This window comes from Heloderma suspectum, chromosome 4 (assembly GCF_057233095.1).
Source record: "Heloderma suspectum isolate Gila_16-S chromosome 4, 16-S_ref, whole genome shotgun sequence".
In the NCBI taxonomy this organism is placed as follows: Eukaryota; Metazoa; Chordata; class Lepidosauria; order Squamata; family Helodermatidae; genus Heloderma; species Heloderma suspectum.
The window spans coordinates 269,477,068-269,502,361 of record NC_139461.1 but is presented as its reverse complement, the minus strand read 5'-3'; the positions used below and the strand labels follow the sequence as shown (position 1 = coordinate 269,502,361).

At 43.8% G+C, this 25,294-nt stretch overlaps 1 protein-coding gene across 15 annotated transcripts in view; it reads right to left on the bottom strand.

Moving 5' to 3' along the window:
• The window catches only part of CBFA2T2 (CBFA2/RUNX1 partner transcriptional co-repressor 2), a 113,361-nt gene that overhangs the window by 7,722 nt on the left and 80,345 nt on the right, over positions 1 to 25,294 (bottom strand). For 9 of the 15 annotated variants that reach the window (XR_014790701.1, XR_014790703.1, XR_014790705.1 and 6 more), the window contains exons 2-8: positions 13,532 to 13,675; positions 10,953 to 11,194; positions 9,385 to 9,474; positions 8,113 to 8,294; positions 5,057 to 5,307; positions 4,637 to 4,725; positions 2,338 to 2,533 (exon numbers count right to left, since the gene is read on the bottom strand). Coding sequence is in view for 10 of the 15 variants with exons in the window: in XM_084853837.1 (XP_084709963.1) it covers positions 2,338 to 2,533; positions 4,637 to 4,725; positions 5,057 to 5,307; positions 8,113 to 8,294; positions 9,385 to 9,474; positions 10,953 to 11,194; positions 13,532 to 13,675 (1,194 nt within the window). In the remaining 5 variants the exon portion in view is untranslated. The remainder of the gene's footprint in view (positions 1 to 2,337; positions 2,534 to 4,636; positions 4,726 to 5,056; positions 5,308 to 8,112; positions 8,295 to 9,384; positions 9,475 to 10,952; positions 11,195 to 13,531; positions 13,676 to 25,294) is intronic. The other 6 variants (XR_014790702.1, XR_014790704.1, XM_084853838.1 and 3 more) reach the window with 1 other exon arrangement.

The following is a 25,294-nucleotide window of genomic DNA, read 5'->3' as shown; positions in this document are numbered from 1 at the left end:
AAGTGGTGAAACCAGGACAAGAGATGTCTGCAGCTAAGAGTGTTCTCCAATGGCAAAATGATAAATGACCGCATTTAATTTAGTGTCCTGCATAATTTATTGCACAGCATAACCCATTTCCATCTTTTAATACTCTGTCATCACAGACTACGCACTTTAAAATATATCTTGCCAAGCATCTGCTTTGTCCTGCTGTAGCAAACATTAATCCTTGCTAATGGGATCTCGCATTTTACACAGTGCATTGTATTTCCAAGAATTTCAGACAACTGAAGTACTGGCTGCATTTTAGGGAGTCACTCACTTGAGAACTGGAACTTAAGAGATACACAATGCCACAGAGAGATCAAGCAAGATCAGCACTGACAAATGCTGCTGCCGAACATTATGTTCTCACTGTGCTCAATGGCATTGTGGTTGGATGAGATGACTGCATACCTTCAGATGGAATGCCTGCATTTCTTCCACCCAGGTGTAAATGTACCTTACCCACTAATTTGCAGAAACCAGGGGATAAAGCACTTTCTCAGCTCCAAACTAGATCTCCACTCTCATCTCTCTTTCTCACTCTCTGCCCCGTTGCTCCTCCCTGCCCCCAAAAGGTGAATCTTAAAAGGTGCTGAAGAACTATAGGGCAATATCCGATATTGCTTCTGTGCTAGTGGGAATGACCACTAGCACAATGGGAAAGTACTGCTTGCTAGTGCAATCGGCAACCACCACTTCCAGAATGACACAAGTCAGCGGAGGTTGAAGAAGGGAGCTCGGCTAACTTCGCCCATTCTGAAAGCAACTGTTTCAGATAGTTTTGGGGCTGCACTAGCAAGTGCTACTTTCCCCTTGGGCTAGTGGTCATCCCCATTAGCACAATGGGTTTAGAGCTGGCAATCGCCAGCACTGGCTACTGCCCATAACTTATTTACAAAAAGCACTCCACATTTCTATTGTTGCCACTGTGCTTTTGTACATAAACTATACTATTTCTTCAGCACCTTGAGGAGTGTTTGGAACTGGGGCCGCCCTTTTCTCCCCTCCCCCATATCTGAATAGCTTTCCACTATCAAGCCAGGTCTTGGCAAGGATTGTAACGGAGGTTATTAACATTACTAGACCTGCGTTCTGCAAGCCATTATCCATGTTCCTGGCTGCCACTGGAAACGCCCTCCCAAATCAATCTGATTTGACTGTTTGAGGTGGTACCCCTACCTCAACCGAAGATTTGCCCCATGTGTGGCTTTGCTTGCAACATGCTGCAGTGCACTATGGTAAGGTAAAATTCAGGCACCCTGTTTTGAGGGAGAGGTATCGAAATGTCCCTCTTCAGACTTTTCTAATAATTGGGCTTGGCAACTTTTTAGAGGCATTTTGATGCTGCCTCGTACAAGCTCTAGCATAATGCCAAAAGGGTATCCATTTGTCTCCCTGAAATATGTTGGCTTTTGACATCATCCTATCCATCTCAAAATGACAAGAGATGTGCTAAATATTAAACTGTGCAATCTTTCTGATTCTGAAGAAAAAGAGACAGCTTCAAATACCAAATTCTTCTCAAAGATGCATGCCCCAAATCCAGTATCAATATGTGGCAGGCATCCCTTGCCAATGAACTATTCTGCATGTGCATTTCTATTAGGGAAAGCCATACTCAGCCCCAGCCTTGAATCAATATGGTGGGAATATTAATGGCCTATTAATGGCCTGTGGAGAGAATCAATAGAAAAGACTATCTAGCATGTTCTCACAGAAATAGCAGCAGCAACAGAGATAGCAAAGGATTTCACTGAGCCTCAAAATAGTAAAGAAACTTAAGATCATCATGTATTGCTGATGTTTGCATGCAACTCTACGTTAACATCAGTGGAGGTTCCAATTTCTAATATTGGAGACACACAAACCAGTGGGAAGGGTGGGGGCTCAAAGGTATCATGCTCGATTTTAGGTAGCCCCATTTTTGTAGCTAACTTAACAGTGCAATCCAGTATCAGAGGCAGTATGCCTATATGCACCAGTTGCTGGGGAACATGGGCGGGAGGGTGCTGATGCACTCGTGTCCTGCTTGTAGGTTCCTGGTCAACAGCTGGTTGGCCACTGTGTGAACAGAATGCTGGACTAGATGGACCCTTGGTCTGATCCAGCAGGGTTTTTCTTATGTTCTTAAGTGTGTTTAGGATGGCAGACTAACCTGCAAAACAAAGGGGCTGATTGAAAAAAAAGAGATCTAAAGCTTTGGTTTGCTAGCCAATACCTGGAGCACACTAATACACAGCCATTTCCTAAGTGCCATTCCACTTCATAGCACAGTGCAACAGAAGAACAGTCCTGAGTCCCATAGCTTACCGCTGCTAATGGAGTCTGAGCTCCCTGGACTATGTTGTCTCGTAGTTAAGTCAGTCCCTCCTTTCCGCGGCTCTGTGGGTTCACTGCATCGCCTCTTCCAGTAATTGAGCTCTTCCCTATCAGCCTCCTGACAACGGCGGAGAACAGCCATGGAACGCCTGGTCTTCTCTACCATTTCCATGATGCAATTCAATGCCTTCAACAGTGGGGAAAAAAAAGCAGAGTCAGAAACTATGCATCCCCTTGCAACTAAGAAACTCAGAGGCAAATTACACTACCTTCAAAATAATATAGTGCGCTTTTGCTGGATTGTACCATTTCAAACTGCGACATTGCCTGTTTGAATGCTTCTTTGGTGGGAAAAAAATCAATCCCCAAACCCTACAGACTATAAACTAGCATGTTGTGGAAAAGGGACATAAGTTTTTATATGCAGGGACATAAGGGCCCCTAGTACCCTCTCTGACTTAAGTTTTTACATGCAGAACAGTCCAGCAAGAACTGTACCAGATGATGCTGCTGATCATGTAGTCTGGCTATTAACTGTGTGATCCAGAACACCTTCATAGATTGTGAATAATCTGTATATTTGCATTTGTTGCTTCACACAAGAGAGTGTATACACTTTTCCTATGCAACTGCCTGTGTAGGAAAACTGTCATGTGTGGATTTCTACACTGAGCCTATAATGTAGACATAGATTGCAGAATACTTGATAGGACATTTCCTTGTAATTAGTTTAGATTAGGATGCAAGTAACTGATGTTAAAAATGTGCCAAAATTATATAACTATCAAATTTTCAGAAGTGAAAAATATACAAAGTTCTATTCATTATTGGCCTATTCATAGTGAAAAAAGCTGTGTTGCATTAATGCTAAGTGCTCTTCTTTATAGGTGTGTTGGTATGGTCCCTGGGCAGTATAAGGAAACAAGACAATACAGGACCCTGCCATCTATAAATAAGCATTATCAAGTACTTTTAAAGTTCACCACATCAAATTAAGTGAGGCTTAAATCAGTACAGATGTTTCATATTTTAAAAATTGGACACTCTGATAGTAATGCTTTGACCTACAACATGAGTTCTATTTTTTACTCTCATAAGAACAGACTTATACAAGTGCCATTTGAATGTATGCAAGTTAGTATTGTTAAGAGCTGATCCAGGTGCTATTTGTAATGAAACCTGGAAATTCTAGCATTACAGCTTTGATCCAGGGAACTATAGCAGTAACAGAAAGCTACATATTGCCGCACCTATGAGCAAACAATGCCCATATAGATTACATATGGATTGCCCCATGGCTTCTCTATGCGGCCTGCATTTACTGAATAGGGTACAGATAAAGTGTATCACCAGCCATTTACAAATGACTAGTGTAACACTGGGGACTCTGAAGTTTGGTTCAGGCTTGCAGTTTCTGCCCATTTTCAAAGAGATTACTGGGTAAAATGTTGCAAGGGAAATGAGGCTCAAGTTCATCCCTTGAGCCTCATTTCCCTTGCAACTCATGCCAAATGTAAGAATGAAATCAGAATCTCAGTTGGGAAGAGAAATGCAATACTTAAACAGTGTGCCCGCCAGCAGCACTTTGTCAGCTATAAACCTGCCCAAGGCCTAGAGCAGCTCCCATATTCTTTAAAAGCAAATTATACATGGGAATATCTCAGTGTAACAGCTTTCCTGCACGTAAAATCCCTCCCTGTGGAAAACAAATAGCCTGCAAACTTTGTGCAGGGAATCACATATTAAGCTTCCTTATACCCAAGTCAGACTATTGGTCCATTTAGCTCAACATTGCCTACTCTGCCTGGCAGTGGCTATCCAAGGTCTCAGGAAGGTGGGCTTTCCCCCAGCACTGCCACTGCAGATGCAAGGAACTGAACTGAGACCTTGTGCATGTAATACATGTGCTCCACCACTAAGTTATAGCCCCTGGAGGCTAAATGATCACATAATGCACACATCTAAATGGCTGTGTGCACACATGCTGTCATTTTGTCACAGCTCAGGGGCGAGCACATGCTTTGCATGCAGAAGATCTCTGTTTTGATCCCTCTGTTTTGATCCCTCCAGTCAAGTAGCAAATGATGGGAAGGACTTCTGCTTGAGGCGCCAGAGGGGTGATGCCAATCGGAACACACAATACTGGACTAGATGGACAAGCACCCTGCTCCAATATAAGGAAGCATCTTATGTACATAATATTGACTTCACAGAACTCAGCAGGCAGTTCATGCTAAGAGGAGCAGAACATCCTATCTTTAGCAGTGCCCTCCTCATTCTGGTCTCTTACGTGATCAAGATGCTTCCATTCGTCGGCCCATTCTCTCTCTGTTAAGCGATGGTCCACAAGCTCATCTTGATAGCCTCCATTTAATCCTGCTATGCATGGCAAGGAAAAGGCTATAGTCAGAAAAGAGTCTTGACAGTTTGATACTAATGCAAAGGGCTGGCGGAGAGATTAGTCTATAAACACATGCTGGATTTACGACATACCAGTGTTCTACAAGATCAAAATAGGAACGGGAAAAATTTGCACGTGTGCTCATATGCATGATTTTGCCATGCAGGAACTCAATCCACACTTTGGTGAAAAATCCTGCATCCTTCAATTCTCGGCCTCCATTCATGTGTTGAGTTCGTAGCGTTTCTGGTTAAAGAAATACATGTGAAAATATATGAGCTGCTGCCTGACAAAAAGTGGCTTCCTTACCTATACTATGTCTATCTCGTAATTCCCTATGCTCCAGCATCTTGCTTGGGTCTCTGTACAAATGGGATGTTGCAATGTCTTCCAGGGTGTAATGCTGGAGCGGGGGTGGAGTAGGATGAAACTGCCCAGCTGGATTTATGACGGGCAACATCAGAGCTGGGCTGTGCCGAGGTGCTGGGCTAATGGTGCACACCCTCTTGGCAGGTGGCTCTGACGGGAGCGGCTCTCTCTCAAAGCTGTTTTCTTCCCTCCTGCGAACAAGTCAAGGAAGGAAGGCTTCCATTAGTGCTAAGGGAGCAAATTCAGAAAGGCAAGCAAACGAATCTTATCCATTCGAAGAAGAACTCAGATTGTGTGTTGTGCAGCACTGAAATAAGTAATTAGTGGAGAAACAAGAGTTATAAAAGAGAATGCACTTGGAAAGTAGAAAACAAGTTCACATGTACAGATGGCACATAAGAAGAGTTGAACTGAGTTGGTTTAGACCAAAAGTCCATCAAAAATCTCACACACCCCTGCAACTATTAACCATTTAAAAAGCTAATTGTCACACCAGGGCAGGGGGGCTTCAATTTTCATCAAGCCTTTGGCTGGAGAAGGAAGGGTTAAAGCTCCCTCTTCCCACATGCTGTGGTTCTGATGACCCTACACACACACACACACACACACACACACTTCACTGAAAATAACAATAACACACACAAAAAAACTAGTTTGGCCTATCAAAAGCCAGTAATGAGCTTCTGAACCATTTGCAGGGCTGGCCTTGGGGGCGGGCGAGCTGGGCGGTCGCCCGGAGCACCGCGCTGCCAAGTTGAACAGAGGGGGGCGCCAAGCTGAGCTCAGTGGCTGTGTTTTTTCAATGAGCTGTCTGCAGCTAGGACGGCAAGAAGCAAGGGTCTGTAACCTTTCTTTCAAGGTTCTACAGGTCATTTGGATACTAACTACAAAAATGACCTTCCTTCAGTTAGCTTTAAAGTATGTTTCCTTTTCCTTTTCCATTTCTATTTTGATGTTATTTGCGCTAGGTAAAAATCAGTGGAACACAGCTTTACTTTGAGGCAACGCTACAGAGCACTTAGCTCTTCAAATACTGTAAACACCATAAGCACTATATAAATAATAATCAAATAAATCCATAAGGTGTAAGAGGTCAGCTGGATATGTTTTTTATTTATATCTTTTAAAAACTATTTTTAAAGATGAAAATAATGGATATTCTAAAATAAAGAATGCTTACCAAAGGATAGGAACTGCTACAAAACAAAAAATATTGTAAGTAAAACCTGTGATAGTTCTGCTGTGTTGCACAGCTTAGAATGTGGCTTTTCGAACTTTGGCTTGTGCAACCTGTAGCACAGTAGCTGAGAGATCAAGGTTTTGAGCAATGTCATTATCAATGGACATCACATCTGCACCAGGGCTCATAAACCCTGGAGGGTGGTCCTGCAAAACTGACCACTGGGGGCAGGACACCACAGGCACATAGCCCACGGCACTATTTATCCTAGGGCCAACCCTGATCATTTGGCATGTAGTTTCAGTGATCCATCCCATGGTAACCTTCTGTTTAGATTACCGTAAGGCATTGTACATGGGGTTGCCTTTGGAGATGGTACAGAAATTGAATTTAGTACAGAATGTGACTTCAAGGCTACTAACTGGGACTGGGTGCTAAAAGCATATTGTGCTAATACTTCGCCATCCTCACCGGCTCCCAGTCCATTTCTGGGCCCAGTTTCAAAGTGCTGGTTTTGACCTTTAAAGCCCTTCACAGCTTGAGGCCATGGTATCTGAAGGATCACGTCTTCCCATAATCTACCTGTATGTGCCTTTCAACGGAGGTCCTTTTCTATGCACCCCAAACCTTAACAAGTAGCTCCAAGAAAAAAAAGGCCTTCTCAGCAATGGTCCCTCACATATGGAATGCCCTTCCTGGAGAGGATCGCCTGGTGCCTACTTCAGTTTAGTTTTTGGTGCTGGGCATAGACATTTTTTACTTGTACAGGCTTTTAAATGTGATTCTTTATACTTCTGTATTTTATTATGTCTTATGGGGCTGTTCTTTACTCTCTGGAATTTTTAAGGTTGTTAATATTTACTGCTGGTATGGTTTTAGCTTTCTCTCCGTTTATACTGATTATTTTAATACTTAATTTATTGTTAAATCGTATTTATATTTTAAAACTTTGAATTGTTTTATTATACTTTGGATGTTGCTCAGAGAACAGTAGCTATTGGGCAACTAATAAATATAGTGAATAAGGAAAAACAAACATGAATTGTGGTCGTCGATACACTTAGGCTCCATGGATTTGTCCAACCCCTTTTAAAACCATCTAAGACAGCAGTATCACCACATCTTGGGGGCAGCAATCTCCATTTCCTTTTGTCTGTCCTCAAAATCACCCACCAGGCAGTTTCATTCGCTTTTTATTGTTCTGTCCTCAGTGTGTAGCATTTCCTAACCATCAGCATTTCCTTTTCTAAAGCCTCCTAAACAGTCTTGCACTATCACTCAAATAAGAGAATATGAAAACCTTACCTAGCCACCAAGCAATGATTCCACAGACTTTGCTTATGTATTCCAAGTAGCCTAAGGAAAAGCTGTGTAATGCTGAACAACGCTCTATGTTCCTCCAGCTCTACCACACTCAACCTGTTTTGCTACCCCCCTATACATTGAATTCATTTGTACCTCTCTCCATTCCTATAAATCCCTCCTCAAAATCCACTTTTTCCATACGACCTTTGGCTTATCCCCAAATCCACATTCTCAACTGCAACCAAGGTCTAATCATGCCTAACAGCATTTGTCCACATTCTTCCTTCCTTACCCTTTTCTCTCCTTGCTGCCTGGAACAACAGTGGAAAGGAATGGGAGAGATTTGGTCATCCCCATCTCAGACACAGGCAAATCTTGAACTCACAAATGTCTGAAGAGGCCATACATTTTAAGACATGACATGCAGCAAATTTCCAGTAGAAGAAATAACGAGTCAGACACACAGAGAGAGACACACAGATTCCTGTGCTTTGTAAAAAGCTCACATTACCTGTCTGGACTATGCCTCTTTCCATTTCCATTCACTTCCATCAGCAGCTCTGAAGAGTCAGCTGGGGATGCAGTGTTTGTATTCAGCAGGATGTGCTCATGCTGGGCCAGGTATTGGGAAGGGGTTTGTTTGGCTGCCCGAGCACAGTGCAGCAGCTCCCTCTGTAGAAGTGGGAGGTTGGCCTGCAAAGTAATGTAATGGTTGCCAATTAGATTCAGAAATTGTGGAGACCCTATTGCTACTGTCCATCTAATGACTGATGGCAGCAGGACTATTATTAAAAACACTTGTGAATCAATACTTATATGGATATTTGGTGTGCATTTGTTGAAGTTTCTGTATAATTCTTAGCAAGCTGTATTTTCATACACACACACACACACACACACACACGTGTGCACACTTCATGCGCATTTATTGAAACTGATATATTCAGATCTATGTAGCTATATTGTTTATGTAGCTATATACAGCTTCACCTTTCAGTGGTGCTATAAAAGTGCATACGGAAAATACATGAATTGTTGCTTTCAATGACAGCCAATGTAGTGTAGTGGTGAGAGTGACAGACTGGGAGCTGGGAAATCTGGGTTCTAGTCCCCAATCGGACATGGCAGCTCACTCGGTGACTTTGGGCCAGTCACAGACTCTCAGCCCAACCTACCTCACAGGGTTGTTGTTGTGAGGATAAAACGGAGAGGAGGAGGATAATGTAAGCCGCCTTGGGTTCCTTGCAAGAGGAAAAAAGGCGGGATATAAATGCAATAAATAAATAAATCACTGGTCATATCTCTGCAATTTCAAAACCTATCTTAAGTCAGCAGATATTCAAAGTAGCAACAGTGTTCAGGAGACCACTCAGTCTCAGAATAAACTTGGCCAGGACATGCATTAGGTACTAGGATATAAGCCATTCAAGCCATATGTGCTCTGATCCAGCCACATTGTCATGAATCTCTTCCCTTTTCCTCTGCTAAACAGATTTCAGGCAAGACAGGGAAGGCTGTATATGTACCCATACCCCACAAGTTAGGTGTGTGAGAGGAAGGATTCACAAGCAGAGTAAAGGGTATGCAACCTATTCCTGTATGTGCAGTTCAGAGTAGAACTGCCGCCATAAGTGGGACTGAGGGACATTCTGAATGCAATATGACTACATTGGCATCCTTTGCTAGATCTTAGATAAATTGCTCTAGTGTGGCACACTGAGTTTCCTCCTTATTGTCTCACAGGTATAACACTCCCATTGCACACAAGGCATGAACCAATCACCTTCAAAAATGGAATCACAAATGGACGAAGAGGAAAATTTGTAGCCTCCTGAAGCTTGCAGTGAAACTCCTCTATTGTCACTGTAGAATTCTGTAAAAAGAAAGGGGTTTAATCTGGATTTTATCTCCAGTTCAATGAAAATTCTATTAGCCCTTCCTTCCCCAAACTGAACTTGTTTCAGATGCTGGCTTTGCATTTACCATGGAAGAAATAATAGTTCTTAGCATCCAATTCTCTGTTCAGTTCCACCTCACATTTGGCTAGAAACACAAACGACACTTAAGTCCTACAGCTCCCAGCTGGGCTGGGCAATTCTGGGAGTTGTAGGGTTTTTTCTGTCTAGAAAAGCATAGGATTGCACCTTTAAACTCTCACACTGATTTACACACACCAGGATTACCAGAATTCTTCCAAGTTGAATGGATGTAAATTTTTAAAAAAATCAAATTTAAGTGTTGGAAAGGGTCTTGGAGATCATCTAGTCCAAGTGCCTGCTCAGTGCAGGATCTGCCACACAGGATACAGCTACAACATCCCTGACAGATGGCTGTCAGCCTCTGCTTAAATAATTCCAGCAAAGAAGAGTGCATCACCTCCTGAGCCACTCTGTTCCTCTGCTGAACAGCTCTTATGTTTAGGAAGTTCCTCTTAATGTTTAGCTGAAATCTGCTCCACTGCATTGGTTCTAATCCTGCTCTATGGAGCAACAGAGAACATCTGCTCCGTATTCTGTATGACAGCACTTCAGATATTTGAAGACCACTATCATGTCTCGCCTTACCTTCTCCTCTCCAGGCTAAACATACCCAGCTCTATCAACTGTTCCTCACAGGACTTGGTTTCCAGACCCCTCGCTATCCTGGCTGCCTTCCTCCGGACATACCCTAGTTTGTCAATGTCCTTCTTAAAAAGTGGAACCCAGAACTGGGCAGAGTACTCCAGAGTACTTCTGTAGAATAGAGTGGAACTATTACTTCTCATGATCTGGACACTACACGTTTGAATTCAGCCTAAGATTGCATTAACTTTTAATCTCACAGCTGGCTCATGTTCAGCTTGTGGTTGGAACACAACACACACATATTCGCTCTTTTAGGCAAAATTTCCTCAGAGTAGATTTAAGCTGAATTTCACAGGGGTCAATAGAAACAGTTCTTTAAAACATGTGCATTGTATTTCTCTTTCAAAACAGGTTAAACCCCAGTCAAATGCCATCAGAAAATAATTTATCATATTCCAAATGATTATGACATTAGCATTTTCTAGGGGAAAGATAGGCAATGTTCCAGAAGAAATTCAAAATCAGACTAGACAGGAGAGCAAACTCTGTAAAAAAGCATGGTGATATAGTAGTTTTTTAAAAAAATATTCTTTAAAACTAGCTACCTAGCAACACCATTCTGCTGGCAAAGATGTACCATAATCAGAAGGCCACATACCCAACTTTTAAGAGCCTTTGCTACACCATTCTGCTGGCAAAGATGTACCATAATCAGAAGGCCACATACCCAGCTTTTAAGAGCCTCTGCTTCTCAATTCTTTTCTGTACTCAATCTGTTAACACTCACCACTAATGCCAAAACAAGGGTCCGGACCTTTTCCCCGATCTCTGGTGAAATGTCGTTGCCAAACTGTTGGAGGGTGGTTAGGAAACGTTTCAGTTTGCTCAGCTGACGAGCCCCACAGGTAGCTGGAAGCTGCTGATTGGTCAATGAGGATGAAGACGAGGAGGCAGGCCCATTGCTGAACCTCTGAGGGGGTGATGGTGCTCCATTCAGTGTAGGGGGAGAATGGTTCATCCCATTGGGTACTAGAGTGCGGGGTGGGGGATTAAAAAGCAATGAAGATATAAGCGTTACCTTTAAAGTCTATCTGCAATATGCTCTTGAAAAGGAGATCCTATTGTTAGGAACAGAATTCAGGGTTTCCTTAACAGCTTTTAAAGTTTGGCAGGAAAATATGAAGTATTTAATCTTTTAAGAGAGCAATCTTATGTCCCCTACACAGCGGGGGGGGGGGGGAGAATAAGATATTTCAGATTCCTGGATCTGAGGTTGGAGACAGCACTCCAACCTTGGACCTAGGAGAACTGCGGCAGCTGCCTCCCCAAGGCTGCAAAGGTGACCTCGGAGAGGAGGGAAAAGGGGTGGTTCTGTGGGTGGGGAGGGGACTGCGGAGGCCAGCTTATGAAGAATCCTCTAGCCTCCCCAGCCTCCTTCCCTCCTGCTCCACAGAACCCCAGTTGACAAGCAAAAAAGCCCATCTAGCAAAAGTGCAGAGTGGGAGGAGCATGGAGGTGAAGATCGTTTCTGCACTCCTCCTGCTCTGCACAGGATGCCTGTAGGCCTCCAAGTTCATAAGCTGATGGGCATCCCAATAGATCTGCGCCCTAAGAAGACCTTGCCAAAGAGGGCAGGATGGCATAGCTCAGTGGCAGAGCACATGCAAGGTCCCAGATTTAATCCCTGACACCTCCAGTTAGTAGTTGATGGGAAAGACCTCTGCCCAAAATCATGGAGAGCTGCTGCCAGTCAAGAGCAGACAATACTGGGCTAGAGGGACAAATGGCCTGACCTGATGCCAAGCAGCTTCCTGTGTTCCTATGAGCTCTCTTCGTTCTCTGAAGGGTGTCTACACCACAGGTAGAAATTCAACTGTGAATTCGAAAGGCCTGCCCACTCCACCACCCCTTTAGGTTTTAGAATCTGAGAATAAATAAAAAGTTAACATACTTGTCTTTGCTGATAAGCACATCTCTTATTGGTGAACAAAATCAAAATGAAAGACAGATTCAAGAGCTTTATGCTCTTGAGAAATTAAACAAAACTATTTTTAAATCACTATCTATTTTTTTTTTAAATCTATCTTCCCTGTAGGCACCATATACAGCAAAGGGATGTGACCACAGGAGGTTGGATTCATGAACAGTTACTTTTCTATGCTCCAATGCTGGATCTTTAACACTGGGCTCATTAGTGCCACTGGTAATAATGGTGGGATATCTTGTTCAGTCCTCCAAAGGCAACAGTGACTGGGTTTACACAACATGATAACCCACACTCAGGGTTGAGTATTGGTTGTGGTTGAACAGTGGGTTGCTGTTGAATCGTGGGTTGTTGTGTTGTCTGAACCCAGCCGCACTAACAAACCATGATTTACTAACAATGAACAACCCATGAAGAAAACCCATGGTTTGTTGTTGGGTTGTGAACTGTGGGTTGTTTCTAGTTAACAAACCATAGCTTGTTATCATGGTTTCAGACAACAAAACAACCCACGTTTTGACGACAACTCACACAAGCCTATCTAAGACACACTTACTAGCAGGGGTGTGAATTCCCCCATGTCCCTTCCTCCAGAATGTGACTGCAAGAGGACAAGACACACAAAAGATAGCCTTTCCCAAAACAACTACACTTGGTAAGATGATACAATTTTTCCCCGAAAAAGCTTTCCCCATAATTTTGCCCCAATAGGAGCTATGCAAATCTCAAAAGCGTGAACACTGTCACTAAGACAGAATTTCCAGCCATTGTAGGGGATTTTTCCCAGGTATTGTGCTTCCCCAGCACGCAAAGTGCAGTATCATGTCAGTTGTCATCTCAATGACAACAGTGAGCACTGTATGGAATATCATTGCAAAGAGGCCATAGGTTCTTATGGCCTCATCTGGGATGACTGACAGAACTCTCCCCCTCAATAACTACGCCATGGGTCCATCTTGGTGGCCAAGCCATGTGGGTTGGTACTGATGGCCTAGATCACCACAACCACCCATCATCCTTTACAAAGTTGAAAAAGAAAGGATTCCATTGGAAAAAAACATGCTTCTATATCAATAGGAGATCTATTTTATTTAATTTATTTATTATTAAATTTATTAATCGCCCATGCCTATTAAATGAAAAAGGTAAAAATGACAGGCTGATTTAATTAGGGAACAATACTAGCAGTTCACCTTTCCTGCCTTGGGACAACAGCCCCTCCCTTTTATACAGTGTGCATGAAAATGAATGAAAGAGCTTGTGTGGACTCTTTCAAAATGATGTTTCCTTTCCTTGTAACCAAGTACAGAGACTCACTGGGGGAAGAAAGTAAAGTGGTTATCACAGCAACTGGTTCAAGGCCAAATACGCCACAGCCTTACATGCTGCTGGGGTAAATGAAACAGGCCGGGGTCCACCACTGTTGACAGGAGGCAATGGCGGCATGCTGGACGGAGACGATCTTGACTGTATTTTTACTTCCACGGGGGATCCTGGCATTACTGGCACCCTCTTCTCGCTTGCAACTGAAATGGAAAGTAGAAGGAAGCATTTTAAAGCCAATTAAACGGTAAGAGCTCCACCTGAAACTGATACACTGGAGAGACTCAGCAAAAATACAAAAGGAGGAGAGGGAAAAAAGCAAGTCTGGATGAGGATATTTAGCCTTTACATAATGTTACACAGTGTTTCAAGCAACTCATATTCATTGATCTGGTTCACACGTAACAACAACCCAGAATATGAATAGAATATGGGTTGGGTATGGGTTGTTCTTGAATCATGGGTTGTTGTTGAATCACGGGTTGTTGATACATGTGAACCCTGCACTATGGTTTAACTGTGGGTTGTTAAATGCAAACAACCCAGGAAGAGAACCCATGGTTGTGAACTCTGAGTTGTTTGTGGTTAACAACCCATAGTAAAACTATAGCGCAGAGTTCACATGTAACGACAACCCACAATGCAATGACAACCCTTACTCAACCCATACTTGGCTTGTTGTTATGTGCGAACCAAGCCACTATCTCAGTAATCCTTACAACTCTTTAAAGAAGGGATGAGGAACATGTGGCCCTCCAGATGTGGTTAGACTGCAGCTCCCATCATTCCTCACCACTGGCTATGCTGGCTAGAACTGATGGGACCACATCTGGAGGGCCACACATTCCCCACCCCTGCTTTAAACTATGTTTATCTCTGGGGGGAGCGGGGTGGCAGCTGAGAGTGACCTAGGATCAACTAATAAGTTTACAGGAGATGTGTCATCTGAACTGGGGACCTCCTGGTCCACTGTTCACTCTCTTAACCACTGTGCTTCCTTCCTTCCTTCCTTCCTTCCTCCCTCTCTCCCTCCCTCCCTCCCTCCCTCTTAATTAATGGAACCAATTACCTGGGGAGGTGGTGGGCTCTCCCACACTGGAGGCCTTCAAGACGAGGCTGGACAGCCATTTGTCAGGGATGCTCTGGATTCCTGCATTGAGCAGGGGGTTGGACTTGATGGCCTTGTAGGCCCCTTCCGACCCTACTATTCTATGATTCTATGAATTACATTTATATCCCACCTTTTTTTCCTCCTTAAGTAACCCAAGGTAGCATCACTGTGGATGTATATGTGGATTTTCTGAAGGCTACTAACATTCTCTTAATTGCAGTTTGACTTTGAAAAGCATTTAAAAACTTCAGCTGGTGCAAAATTGATCTTTGGAGTTAACTTCTTGAAGCATACTACTCCTGTCTTGTACTATCAGCACTGGCTTCAGTTTGTTTCCAGGTGCAACTCAAATCCCTAAACTGTTTGAGACTGTGACATTTGAATACCTGCTCTTCCCATATGAACCTGCCCACCAACTAAATACATCACCAGTGGCTTGGCTACACGTTCCGTTGCCTTCCATGGTGCAGCTGCCTGGGACATGGGGCAGGGCCTTCTCAGTTGCAGCACCAAGTGTGCAACTCCTTCCCTAGAGAGATTCAGTTCACTCCCTCTCTTTGGTGCTTCAGATGAGCTGTGAATTGGTGTGCTTTTAAAAAATGTCTTTTGGTTCCCTTCTTGTTGATTGATTGTACTTTTAGGTATCCTGTTCTCCTCTCTAAATGTATTTTTAATAGGGTTTTGGAATGTAATTGTTTATTGGTTTGCTTTAGTTCGGTTTGCTTTAGTTTATGTCATTGTAAGCTATTTTATGCTGAAAACTGGAGCTTAAATACTCAAATAAATATAATATATGAGAACAATGGGCTACAAGTGTGTATCTCAAGACCCTACACATATCTCAAGATAAAACAGTAGCTATAAATATAAAAGCCAACTGTGCCCCAAAGCTATGCTATTCCAAACTTCCCTCTTACCCCACACTCATTGTTCCTGAGATGGACATGCTTAGCAATATGGAATAAATTGGCTGTATTCTGAGCTAACACTAAACCATCATCCAACTGGACACTAGTGCTAATGTAAATTGTGTTACACTATAGGATAAGGGACCTCTAGTGCAATTCCAATAGCGTTAGCTGGCGCAACAGGATTTCCTGCAAAACCCATTGTGCTAGCTAACTCTGCTGGCATTGTGCCAGAGGCCCCTTATGCTAGTGCAACGTAATTTACATTAGTACTGGTGTCCTATTGGATACTGCCCCATGGTTTAGCATTATGAGAATGAGCCTATCCTCTTCCTAGGGCCACACGCTCCTCCGGTCCCTCTCCTTCTCCAGAGTGGCAAGCAGGGGATTGGAAGTGTCTGCTTCCATTCTAGATCAACAATAGTTTTGTGTGCTGTCCAAATCTGAAACTGTGTTTAATGTTAATTATGGTTGGTGAAAACAAGCCAAATTCATAAACTATGGTTTATGATTAACCTGAAATTTCCTCTGAAACAGTGAAGAACAATATTTTCACATTTAACAATATATTTTTTTAAACTGAACAGTATCAAAAGCAAAATCAAATCAAAAAAGCAAAAGCAAATCAAAAAAGCAAAAGCAAAGGTAGCGGAGATGACAGTCTTCCAGCTGAGCTATTTAAAATCCTAAAAGATGATGCTGTTAAAGTGCTGCACTCAATATGCCAACAAATTTGGAACACTCAACAGTGGCCACAAGACTGGAAAAGGTCAGTTTACGTTCCAATTCCAAAGAAGGGCAATGCCAAAGAGTGTTCAAACTACTGTACAATTGCGCTCATTTCACATGCCAGCAAGGCGATGCTCAAAATCCTACAAGCTAGGCTTCAGCAGTATGTGAACCGAGAACTACCGGAAGTACAAGCTGGGTTTCGAAGAGGCAGAGGAACTAGAGATCAAATCGCCAACATTCGCTGCATCATGGAGAAAGCAAGAGAATTCCAGGAAAACGTCTGTTTCTGCTTCATTGACTACGCTAAAGCCTTTGATTGTGTGGATCACAACAAACTGTGGCAAATTCTTAAAGAGATGGGAGTACCAGACCACCTTACCTGTCTCCTGAGAAACCTGTACAAGGGTCAAGAAGCAACAGTAAGAATCAGACATGGAACAACCAATCGGTTCAAAATTGGGAAAGGAGTATGACAAGGCTGCATATTGTCGCCCTGCTTATTTAACTTATATGCAGAATACATCATGAGAAACACCGGGTTGGATGAATTAAGATTGCCGGGAGAATTATCAACAACCTCAGATATGCAGACGATACCACCCTAATGGCAGAAAGCGAAGAGGATTTAAAGAGCCTCTTGTTGAGGGTGAAAGAGGAGAGTGCAAAAGCTGGTCTGAAACTCAACATTAAAAAAACAAAGATCATGGCATCTGGCCCCATCACTTCCTGGCATGTAGAAGGGGAAGAAATGGAAGCAGTGACAGATATATTTTCTTGGGCTCCAAGATCACTGCAGACGGTGACTGTAGCCATGAAATTAAAAGACGCTTGCTCCTTGGGAGGAAAGCTATGGCAAACCTAGATAGCATAGTGAGAAGCAGAGATATCACCTTGCTGACAAAGGTCTGTCTAATCAAAGCTATGGTTTTCCCAGTAGTAATGTATGGCTGTGAGAGCTGGACTATAAGAAAGGCTGGGCGCCGAAGAATCGATGCTTTCGAACTGTGGTGCTGGAGAAGACCCTTACGAGTCCCCTGGACTGCAAGGAGGTCAAATCAGTCCATCCTAAAGGAAATCAACCCTGAGTGCTCATTGGAAGGACAGATACTGAAGCTGAAGCTCAAACATTTTGGCCACCTAATGCGAAGAGAAAACTCTCTGGAAAAGCCCCTGATGCAGGGAAAGATTGAAGGCAAAAGGAGAAGGGGATGGCAGAGGATGAGATGGCTAGATAGCATCACTGATGCAATGAATATGAACTTGAGCACGCTCCGGGAGAGAGTAGAGGACAGAAAGGCTTGGCATGCTATGGTCCATGGGGTCACGAAGAGTCAGACACGACTGAACGACTGAACAACAACATCAAAAGCAGAACTGTTGAGGCTCCCTTTGGCCCTCTGGTTTCTTACCACCACTAAAATATCTTACTAAAATTAAAGAAGAGCTTTAAATCGATTGCTTTCTTCAGTGTGCAAAACCACTCTCTGTAGTGCTAACCAATCTGTTGCAAGGACACTTTTTAATAATGTTGTGACCCAAAATAGATGCTCCAAATCTCCTTGAATACCACACTGACCACTTATTAGTTCAATAAGTAAATGGGTGACTGTCTCATTTGATTATTTCAAGAGCAATCTGGGATGGTGCTCTAGCATTTCCTTCATAAAGATATTGACAGGTTTCCAACATATCCATCTGTGTCCCATCTCCCTCCCGCTTTCTTTTTGTTAATGGGGAGACAACTAGGGATGGAAGGAACTGACAGTTGTCTTTCACTTCTGCATGTTGTGCAGAGAGTGTGAAACCCCAAAGGGAGTCCTCACTTCAGACCACCTGCTTTTTCAGCAATGGGCGCCAAGAGGCCCGGAGGAGATCTTAGTAGTTAGACATGTTGCAAGCAACCTTCAGCACTTGGCACAACACTGGAATTTAGTGTGGCTCACCAGCAGGCATGCTGAAATCAGAAGTTAGATGGAAAACTCTGGATTCTCCCTCCTGTCAAAAATAAGATACATCTACGCTTCTATAAAACACCGAAATTTTCTTCCATGCAAGAATATATACAGAGACTAAGAGCACAATGCATGTAAAGAAAAAAAATTGGGCACAATAAGACCCTTGATTATATTTTTCTCTCAGTGGAAACTGCAGCTTCTATTCGACTACACGGAAGCTCGTGCTTAATAAGCATACGAGAAAAGAAAAAGGAAGACTCTCCTCGGCTACCCAACCCAGCACAGGGGCCCTTTGCTGCGCTTCACAATGGCTAGCAAGCAAAGTTGCATTCCATTCGCTGTATGTGCATCATCCAGAGTTACCATGTAACTCCACTGTGCCATAATTAACTTAAGAGAGCACATACTTAACTTTCAGACATCGCTACAGCAAGGTGTGGGTAGTGGCTACTAGCTGAGATGGCTATTTCAAATGGGGGCTAGATGAACTTATGGAGAATGGGCCTATCAGCAACTAAGACTAAACAGAACCGGTTTTATTAGAGACAGTGCATCTGGGAATGTGTGTACACTGGTCACACCTCTTCTGAGGCAGAAACTAGTTTATGAAGGATTTCACAAATTTGTAACGAATCATACACCTGAATATTTGCTAAGTCTTACTATATTCAGTGGGGCTTACTCTGATGTAAGTGTGCACATAACTGCATCCATATTCTAGTAATTCAGCTGTAAGGAATTATTTCCCTTCAACTCAGGATCTTGTGGAGTTTCTCCTTTCCTTTATGGCCAGACACATACACATTGCATCTGTGTTGCAAGAAACACTAGCTGTTTCAAAGTTGTTGGATTGTACCCCACAGAACCAAACGGACTCTGCTTTATAAACAAACCTCCAAGTTTTATTGTAAACAAAGGCCCCTCTACAGAGTCCTCTCTGGCTGTGGCCTCTCATTTATTTTGTTACACTAGTGTAACACAAGTATAGTGTCAGTAAACAGACTTCTGTGTAGAGTAGGAAACTGCCCTGGGACTACTTCTGCAAGTCTCTGTATCACCACTAATGGATTCAATGGGCATATTTATTTTTATGCTTTTAAGAACAGTCTTGCAGCCCATGCAGGGCCCTCAATGCAATTCGTGACATAAAACCATAAACACTAAGATAGCAATAAAAAAACATACAGAATACAAATTGCCAACAGTCTCCAGAACAGAATAGTGAAAAGTATCAACCAAAATATCAACAAAACAAGGACATCAACTTCTAATGACCTGACAGAACATGACCATGTTGTCAAGTCTTCTAAAGCAGGGGTGGGCAACTTCCTTTTGGGACGAGGGCCACTTTTGACGCTGGGCAACTGGTCAGGGGCCAAACATCAAAAAGGCATGGGGATAGATAAAAAAGGAGAAACCTCTGCATGTCTACTCAGAAGTAAGCAGGACCAAATCACTCAACAGCACTTGCAGATAGCATCCCAAATCTTATGCATGCTTGTCCAGAAGTAAGTCCACTTATCCACGCAGACAAGGCACCAGTCCTCCTTCTGCCTCTCTTGCATTCTCTCATGCCTCTTCCTCTCTCCCTCCACCCTGAAGAGACTTAGGTGAGTCACAAGAGGCAGCCCTTTCTGCTGCTCAAGCGGGTGGTGGGAAAGGTAGATTTGGCTAGAACGAGCCCAGCAGTAGCTGCAGCACTGGTGGCCAGCCCCTTCCTCACCCCAATCTTGCGCATGTGTAACACTTCCAGGGAAGAAGGTAACATGGCAGGAAAATGCTGCCGTTTTGCTTGGGAGGAGGAGGTAAAGTGGCAACTTGGGCCATCAAGGGCTCCATATGGCCCATGGGACATGTGCTGCCCACCCTTGTTCTTAAACCTACTATAGAATTGGTTCAACAGACAACAGGAAAGGTGTAAGAAAGGAGGAGGCCTTTCCTTGAGGTTATCAATCTAGCATCAGAAGGCAAAGATTTCTAGAGCATGACTTCACTTAGGACCATGAACTAGCAACATGAACAGATGGGCCATTCTATTTGGTAGTAAGGTTAAAGATGCCATCTATGGTGCTCCTGAGACTATCATACTTTCAGTGCTACATGAAGAGGGCTCTGAAGGAATCACTATTAGTAAGCACGCCAAACAGAAGGCCCATAGTCAAATAAATAAGAGCCTCGGGTTTTCACTGAATTACAATGATCCCCTAGAAATCCACCCCTAACTTCTGTTGACAATTTGTTCATGAAGGCAGGGGTGTGTGTGTGTGTGGGGGGGGGGGGGGAATGAAGAGAAGAAAGTGCTAGTGTGTCAATATGTGAGGAAATGAACTAGCACAGGAACCTTTCTGCATACCATGCTGAGCTCTGCTGTCCTTCACCTGAAAAACCATGTGGAAATCTGAAACACCTGTTTTTTCCAGTCACATATGGTGCCAGAGTTGGCTCACTCTGTTTCCATATAGAAAAATAAAATGGATAGCAGGGCAAGAAAGAACTTGTTTTGGGTTCTCTCCAATGACAGTACTTGTGACAACAGTATCTAATTAAAGTTGTGTCATATAACAAACACAAAACATCCATATGGGGAAACCTGTTATTTATAAAACCACGGCGGAAGGAGCACCCCGTTTCAACACCACACTAGAGGGATTATTGTCCATTAACACTGGTTTCATTAAGTTTTCCGCTGAACACAGCAACTGGTTCATGAGACAGTCTACTGAAACCAACTTTCAGAAAACAGTAACCCCTAGATGGTAAAACAAAAATGAACATATCATTCCTTTTTTAAAATGCAGCATGCATCTGTCCTTCCTACCACGTGGCTCTTTAAGAAAAAGGTCTAGTGAGCTAATTACTATCAGGAATGAACAATGGAAAGAAAATGCAAATTTGTAAATCTCTTTGAAGTGACCTATATCTCTGTTCCTGGAAAGAGATGGTTCTCAACAGGCCCTTGAAGGAAGGAATTATAGTCAGCTCCCTAATCTAAAGTAGCTACTCAACCACAACTCCAGACCACCTGAGAGACACTAATCAAGAAACCAAATCCTTTTAGAGCACAATCCTATGGCCGCTAGACAGCCATAGAATTTTTTGTTTTCTGGGAACCGAGCTCAGAGCCAGCGCTCTGAGGTCGGTTCCCCAAAAACTGCCTCCCCGCCCCCTCCCCTGCCACCCCGTAGGCATGGCAGTTCATCCTCAACCCACCCTGAGAAATAAGCCACACAGTGTGAGTTGTTTTCGGAACAACCCACAGTTAGCCCAACAGACAATTGGGCTTACCATGGGTTGTTCCCCCCTCCTTCCCCCTCACTCCTCCAGCTGGCTCCACCCGGTATCCCAGGGGACTTGGTGGCAGAACCTGTCTTATTTGCCACCAAATCCCCCATCCCTGCTCCAATTGAGACCCTGGTTGCAGTTGGAGCCTTTAAAAACATTATTTTATTCACACAAAACAGGGCTGAAATGATTTTTTCACATTTTTCCAGCCCTGGGGAATGTCGCAAATGGCCCCTCTTATTTAAAACTCTGACTGTCAAAAATAAACAGGCTCGCCTTGCCTAGAGCCTTGTATGTTTGACCTGTCAAACATACAAGGTTACAGGCAGGACTAGACTGGTTTGACAGCTTTTGACAGATGACAGGTGGGGAAATTGGGTGCAAATCACCCCCTTAGCAAGGTTATCCCCAGGGTTCAAAGGGATCCCCTGAACCTTGGGGGTGCCCTGCTTCAAATCCTCACTTGCGCAAGTCTCCAGCAACTGTTTTTCATACAAAAGTGCACCCCTTTTTCTGCTCTCAAATGCAGCAACTGCATCTAGTTTGACAGCTGTCAAACTAGATGCAGTTACTGCGAGCGCGAATGCAAAACAGGGTGGTGTGTACTTTTCTATGAAAGAGTTGCTGCCCACTCGAGAAGGGATGGACTGTGAGGAGGGCACCCCCAAGGGTTGGGGGCAACCCTTTAAATCCTGGGGAACTCCTTGCTGAATAATGTTGAGCACTTTTCCCCACCTGTCAAGTGCTCAACATTACCCACTTAGCAACTGTATTTGGGCTGTGATGATGAAGTGTGATTGCTGCTACTCTTGGGAAAAGCGGCAGGGGTTTCTGCTGCTTTTGCCAAGCAGCAAACTGCCCAATACCTCAACCCACAATGGGTTGGCACGTCCGGGTTCAGATGATGTGCCAACCCATCGTGGGTACAACAGCCCCAAGAACAAGCTATGGATTGTTGGAGTGGCTTGCTGCCCATGCACATGCCACCCTGCGGGAAGCAGTCTGGGTTCGGATGACACAACAACCCAACGTGGCTCGTCACCTACAATGGGTTGTCGTGTCATGGGAACCCAGTCTCTGCCTTTTCAACTTAACACTACTGCTGGACTTAACAGCCATTAACGGCTTAGCATAGTTTTAGGTATGTGCATTTACTAAGCTGAAAGCTGCATTTTGCAGTATCCACTGTGGGGAATACTATAGCATGTTAAACACACCTTATATATCTGTAATATCACTAATGTCATATATGACATCATTGGCCAGTAATGACCTTGGGCAGTTTATCTATTCAAAAAGCACAGTCCCTATCAAATGATTAAAGATTAAACGTGAGTCAGACATTTAGAATGGGAACATTATGAAACCAGAGGCAGACTGTTTCAATCTCCCAGGAAATCCCAGCTCTGATTGCAGAGTTGCTATATTCAGAATGGCTTCAAATGTTGAAGATGCAGGGTCAATGGAAGCACGAGTGGCCCAGGCTTGCTGTTCTCTGAGGGCACAATCGTATCGGGATAGGCGGCCACCTCTGAACTCAGAGGTGGCCGCCTATCCAACGCAGGGCAGGAGAAGCATGGGGGAGATTGTCCCTCCGCACTTCAGCCACCCTGCATTTGCAGCTAGGCAGCCAATTTTGGCTGCTTATCTACGGGAAGGTGGAGCAGGGGAAGCAGCTGCCGGACGACACAGAGGATGTATCCTGCTGGCATTTCCACCTTCCCTGCCCTGGAATGCCCCATTTTTGCTGTTTTGCGCTCTTCTATTGAGCGCAGAGCGTGGGGCCATTCCAAGCTGCCTGCGAGGCAGCATGTGAGTGGGGGAAGGTCAGTTTTCAGGGAACCGACCTCGGAGCACGGGCTCTGAGGTTGGTTCCCAGAAACCGACGTATCCTATGGCCATCTAGCTGCTGACTAGCAGCCATAGGATTGCTCCCTGAGCGGCTTTATGGTATTTAAAGGGCAACTTTTTAAATGTCCCTCTGCAGTGCATGCACATCTGCACATATGGGGAGAGCAGAAAAATAAATGATTCTCTGCAACATTTGAAGGGCTTAGGAAAGCCCATGTGAAAGAACCAAAATAGGTCTCTTGGGCTTCCTGTTCCCTCTGCATCTTAAACAACTGAAGTGACTCATTAAACAGAAGAATGTTAAAACTTAGACATCAGTATTGGAAACTGGAATTCATTAACAAATTTGATGATAGCATTTCTCAAAGATGGGAGAAAATTCTCACCACAATAAGTCAGTTATTTCCATTTGCCTGCGTATTTACTGCTCTAGTAATACAGGATGTGCCGTTATTAACCTTTGAAGGACGTGTGCACAACACACACATACCCCTATCATCTTCTCAGTCCATTTTATTATCATCTGAAGGAAGTAGACTGTTGCCTGAAGATCATGCCTCAATATAACTATTGGTCCCACAGTATTTTTTGTTGCTGTCACCTGGGTAAAATCTATGTTCTGTAGGGACATACCTAACTAGGAAACAAAACCATGATATGCAGTTTCATGCATTTAAATGGTTCTAATGTTAAACATACGAACTATGCAACCACCTAACAGTTGCAAGATGATCAGCTAAGACCAACGGTGGTGCCTTCCTGATGGCAAACCCAGACCACAAGTTTACTTAAACAAGTGCCCTGTGTGGCCACTGCCCAGCTCCCCATTCCCACCAAGAAAAGGTTCTCTAGCTTTTTATTCCTTTCTCCAAACGGCATCACAAGTGAGAGAAAACTCCCATCTTTCTTCCAAGCCCATTGTACTCCCAGAGAGTCTGAGGGAGAGGTGAAGCCTTGCCTCATTTGCCTGGACACTTGGATGAGAGAAAACAGCAGGAGTCTCTCCCACAATTTCATATCCATACCTCCACATGACTGAGACAAGACTCTTCCAAACTTTCCATACTTGCTGGAGGCTTCGGAAAGAGATGGAGTTTATTCTTATTGGTCATAAACCATGGTTTGTTCTTGGCTTATGATTCTGGCAGCTTTGGGGAAGGACATGCCAGAGTTCCCAGTTCACACATCTTAATAAACCACAGAAGGAAGACCCACAGTTTGTTTATAGTCAATCCCACTTGCAGCAGGTGCAATCAGGCAACATGTACCAGCATGCTGACTCATTCACAATAAGCCAAAATCCTGGCTTATTGTGATGTGCAAATGCAGCCATTGTTTCTTCAGTTTTTATGCTTTTTGGGCCACTTCCTCCTTTACACACCCTGACTTCTAACGAGCTTCCCTAGCACACCTCTCTCCACCCCAGCCCACACAGAAAAGTGCCACGAGGGCATAAAGTGCTGCAACATTTCTTCAGAGCCATCTCTCTGGCAAGTCTCATATTGCCAAAATTCCCTGCCTACTCTACCTTCTTCCTCAAGCCTTATTCTCTACCCTATTTGGTCCAGAAACTTCAGCTAGTCCAAAATAGGGCAGCAAGATCATTAACAGGGACTGGCCAACAAGATCACGTTATGCTGGTACTTTTCTAGCTGCACTGGCTGCCAGTCCATTTCTGGGCCCGATTCAAAGTGCTGGTATTAACATTCAAAGCCTTTAATGGCTTGGGGCCAGGTTATCTGAAGGATCGCCTCCTCCCATATGTGCCTGCCCAAACCCCAAGATCATCCTCAGAGGTCCTTCTCTGTGAGCCCCTGCCAAAGGAAGTGAGGCGGGTGGCTACCAGGAAGAGGGCCTTTTCTGCTGTGGCACCCCAGCTGTGGAATGAGCTCCCTAGAGAGGTTCACCTGGCACCTATGTTGCACTCCTTCCGGCACCAGATGAAGACCCTTTTATTCTCCCAGGCATTTTAGCATTTAAGCT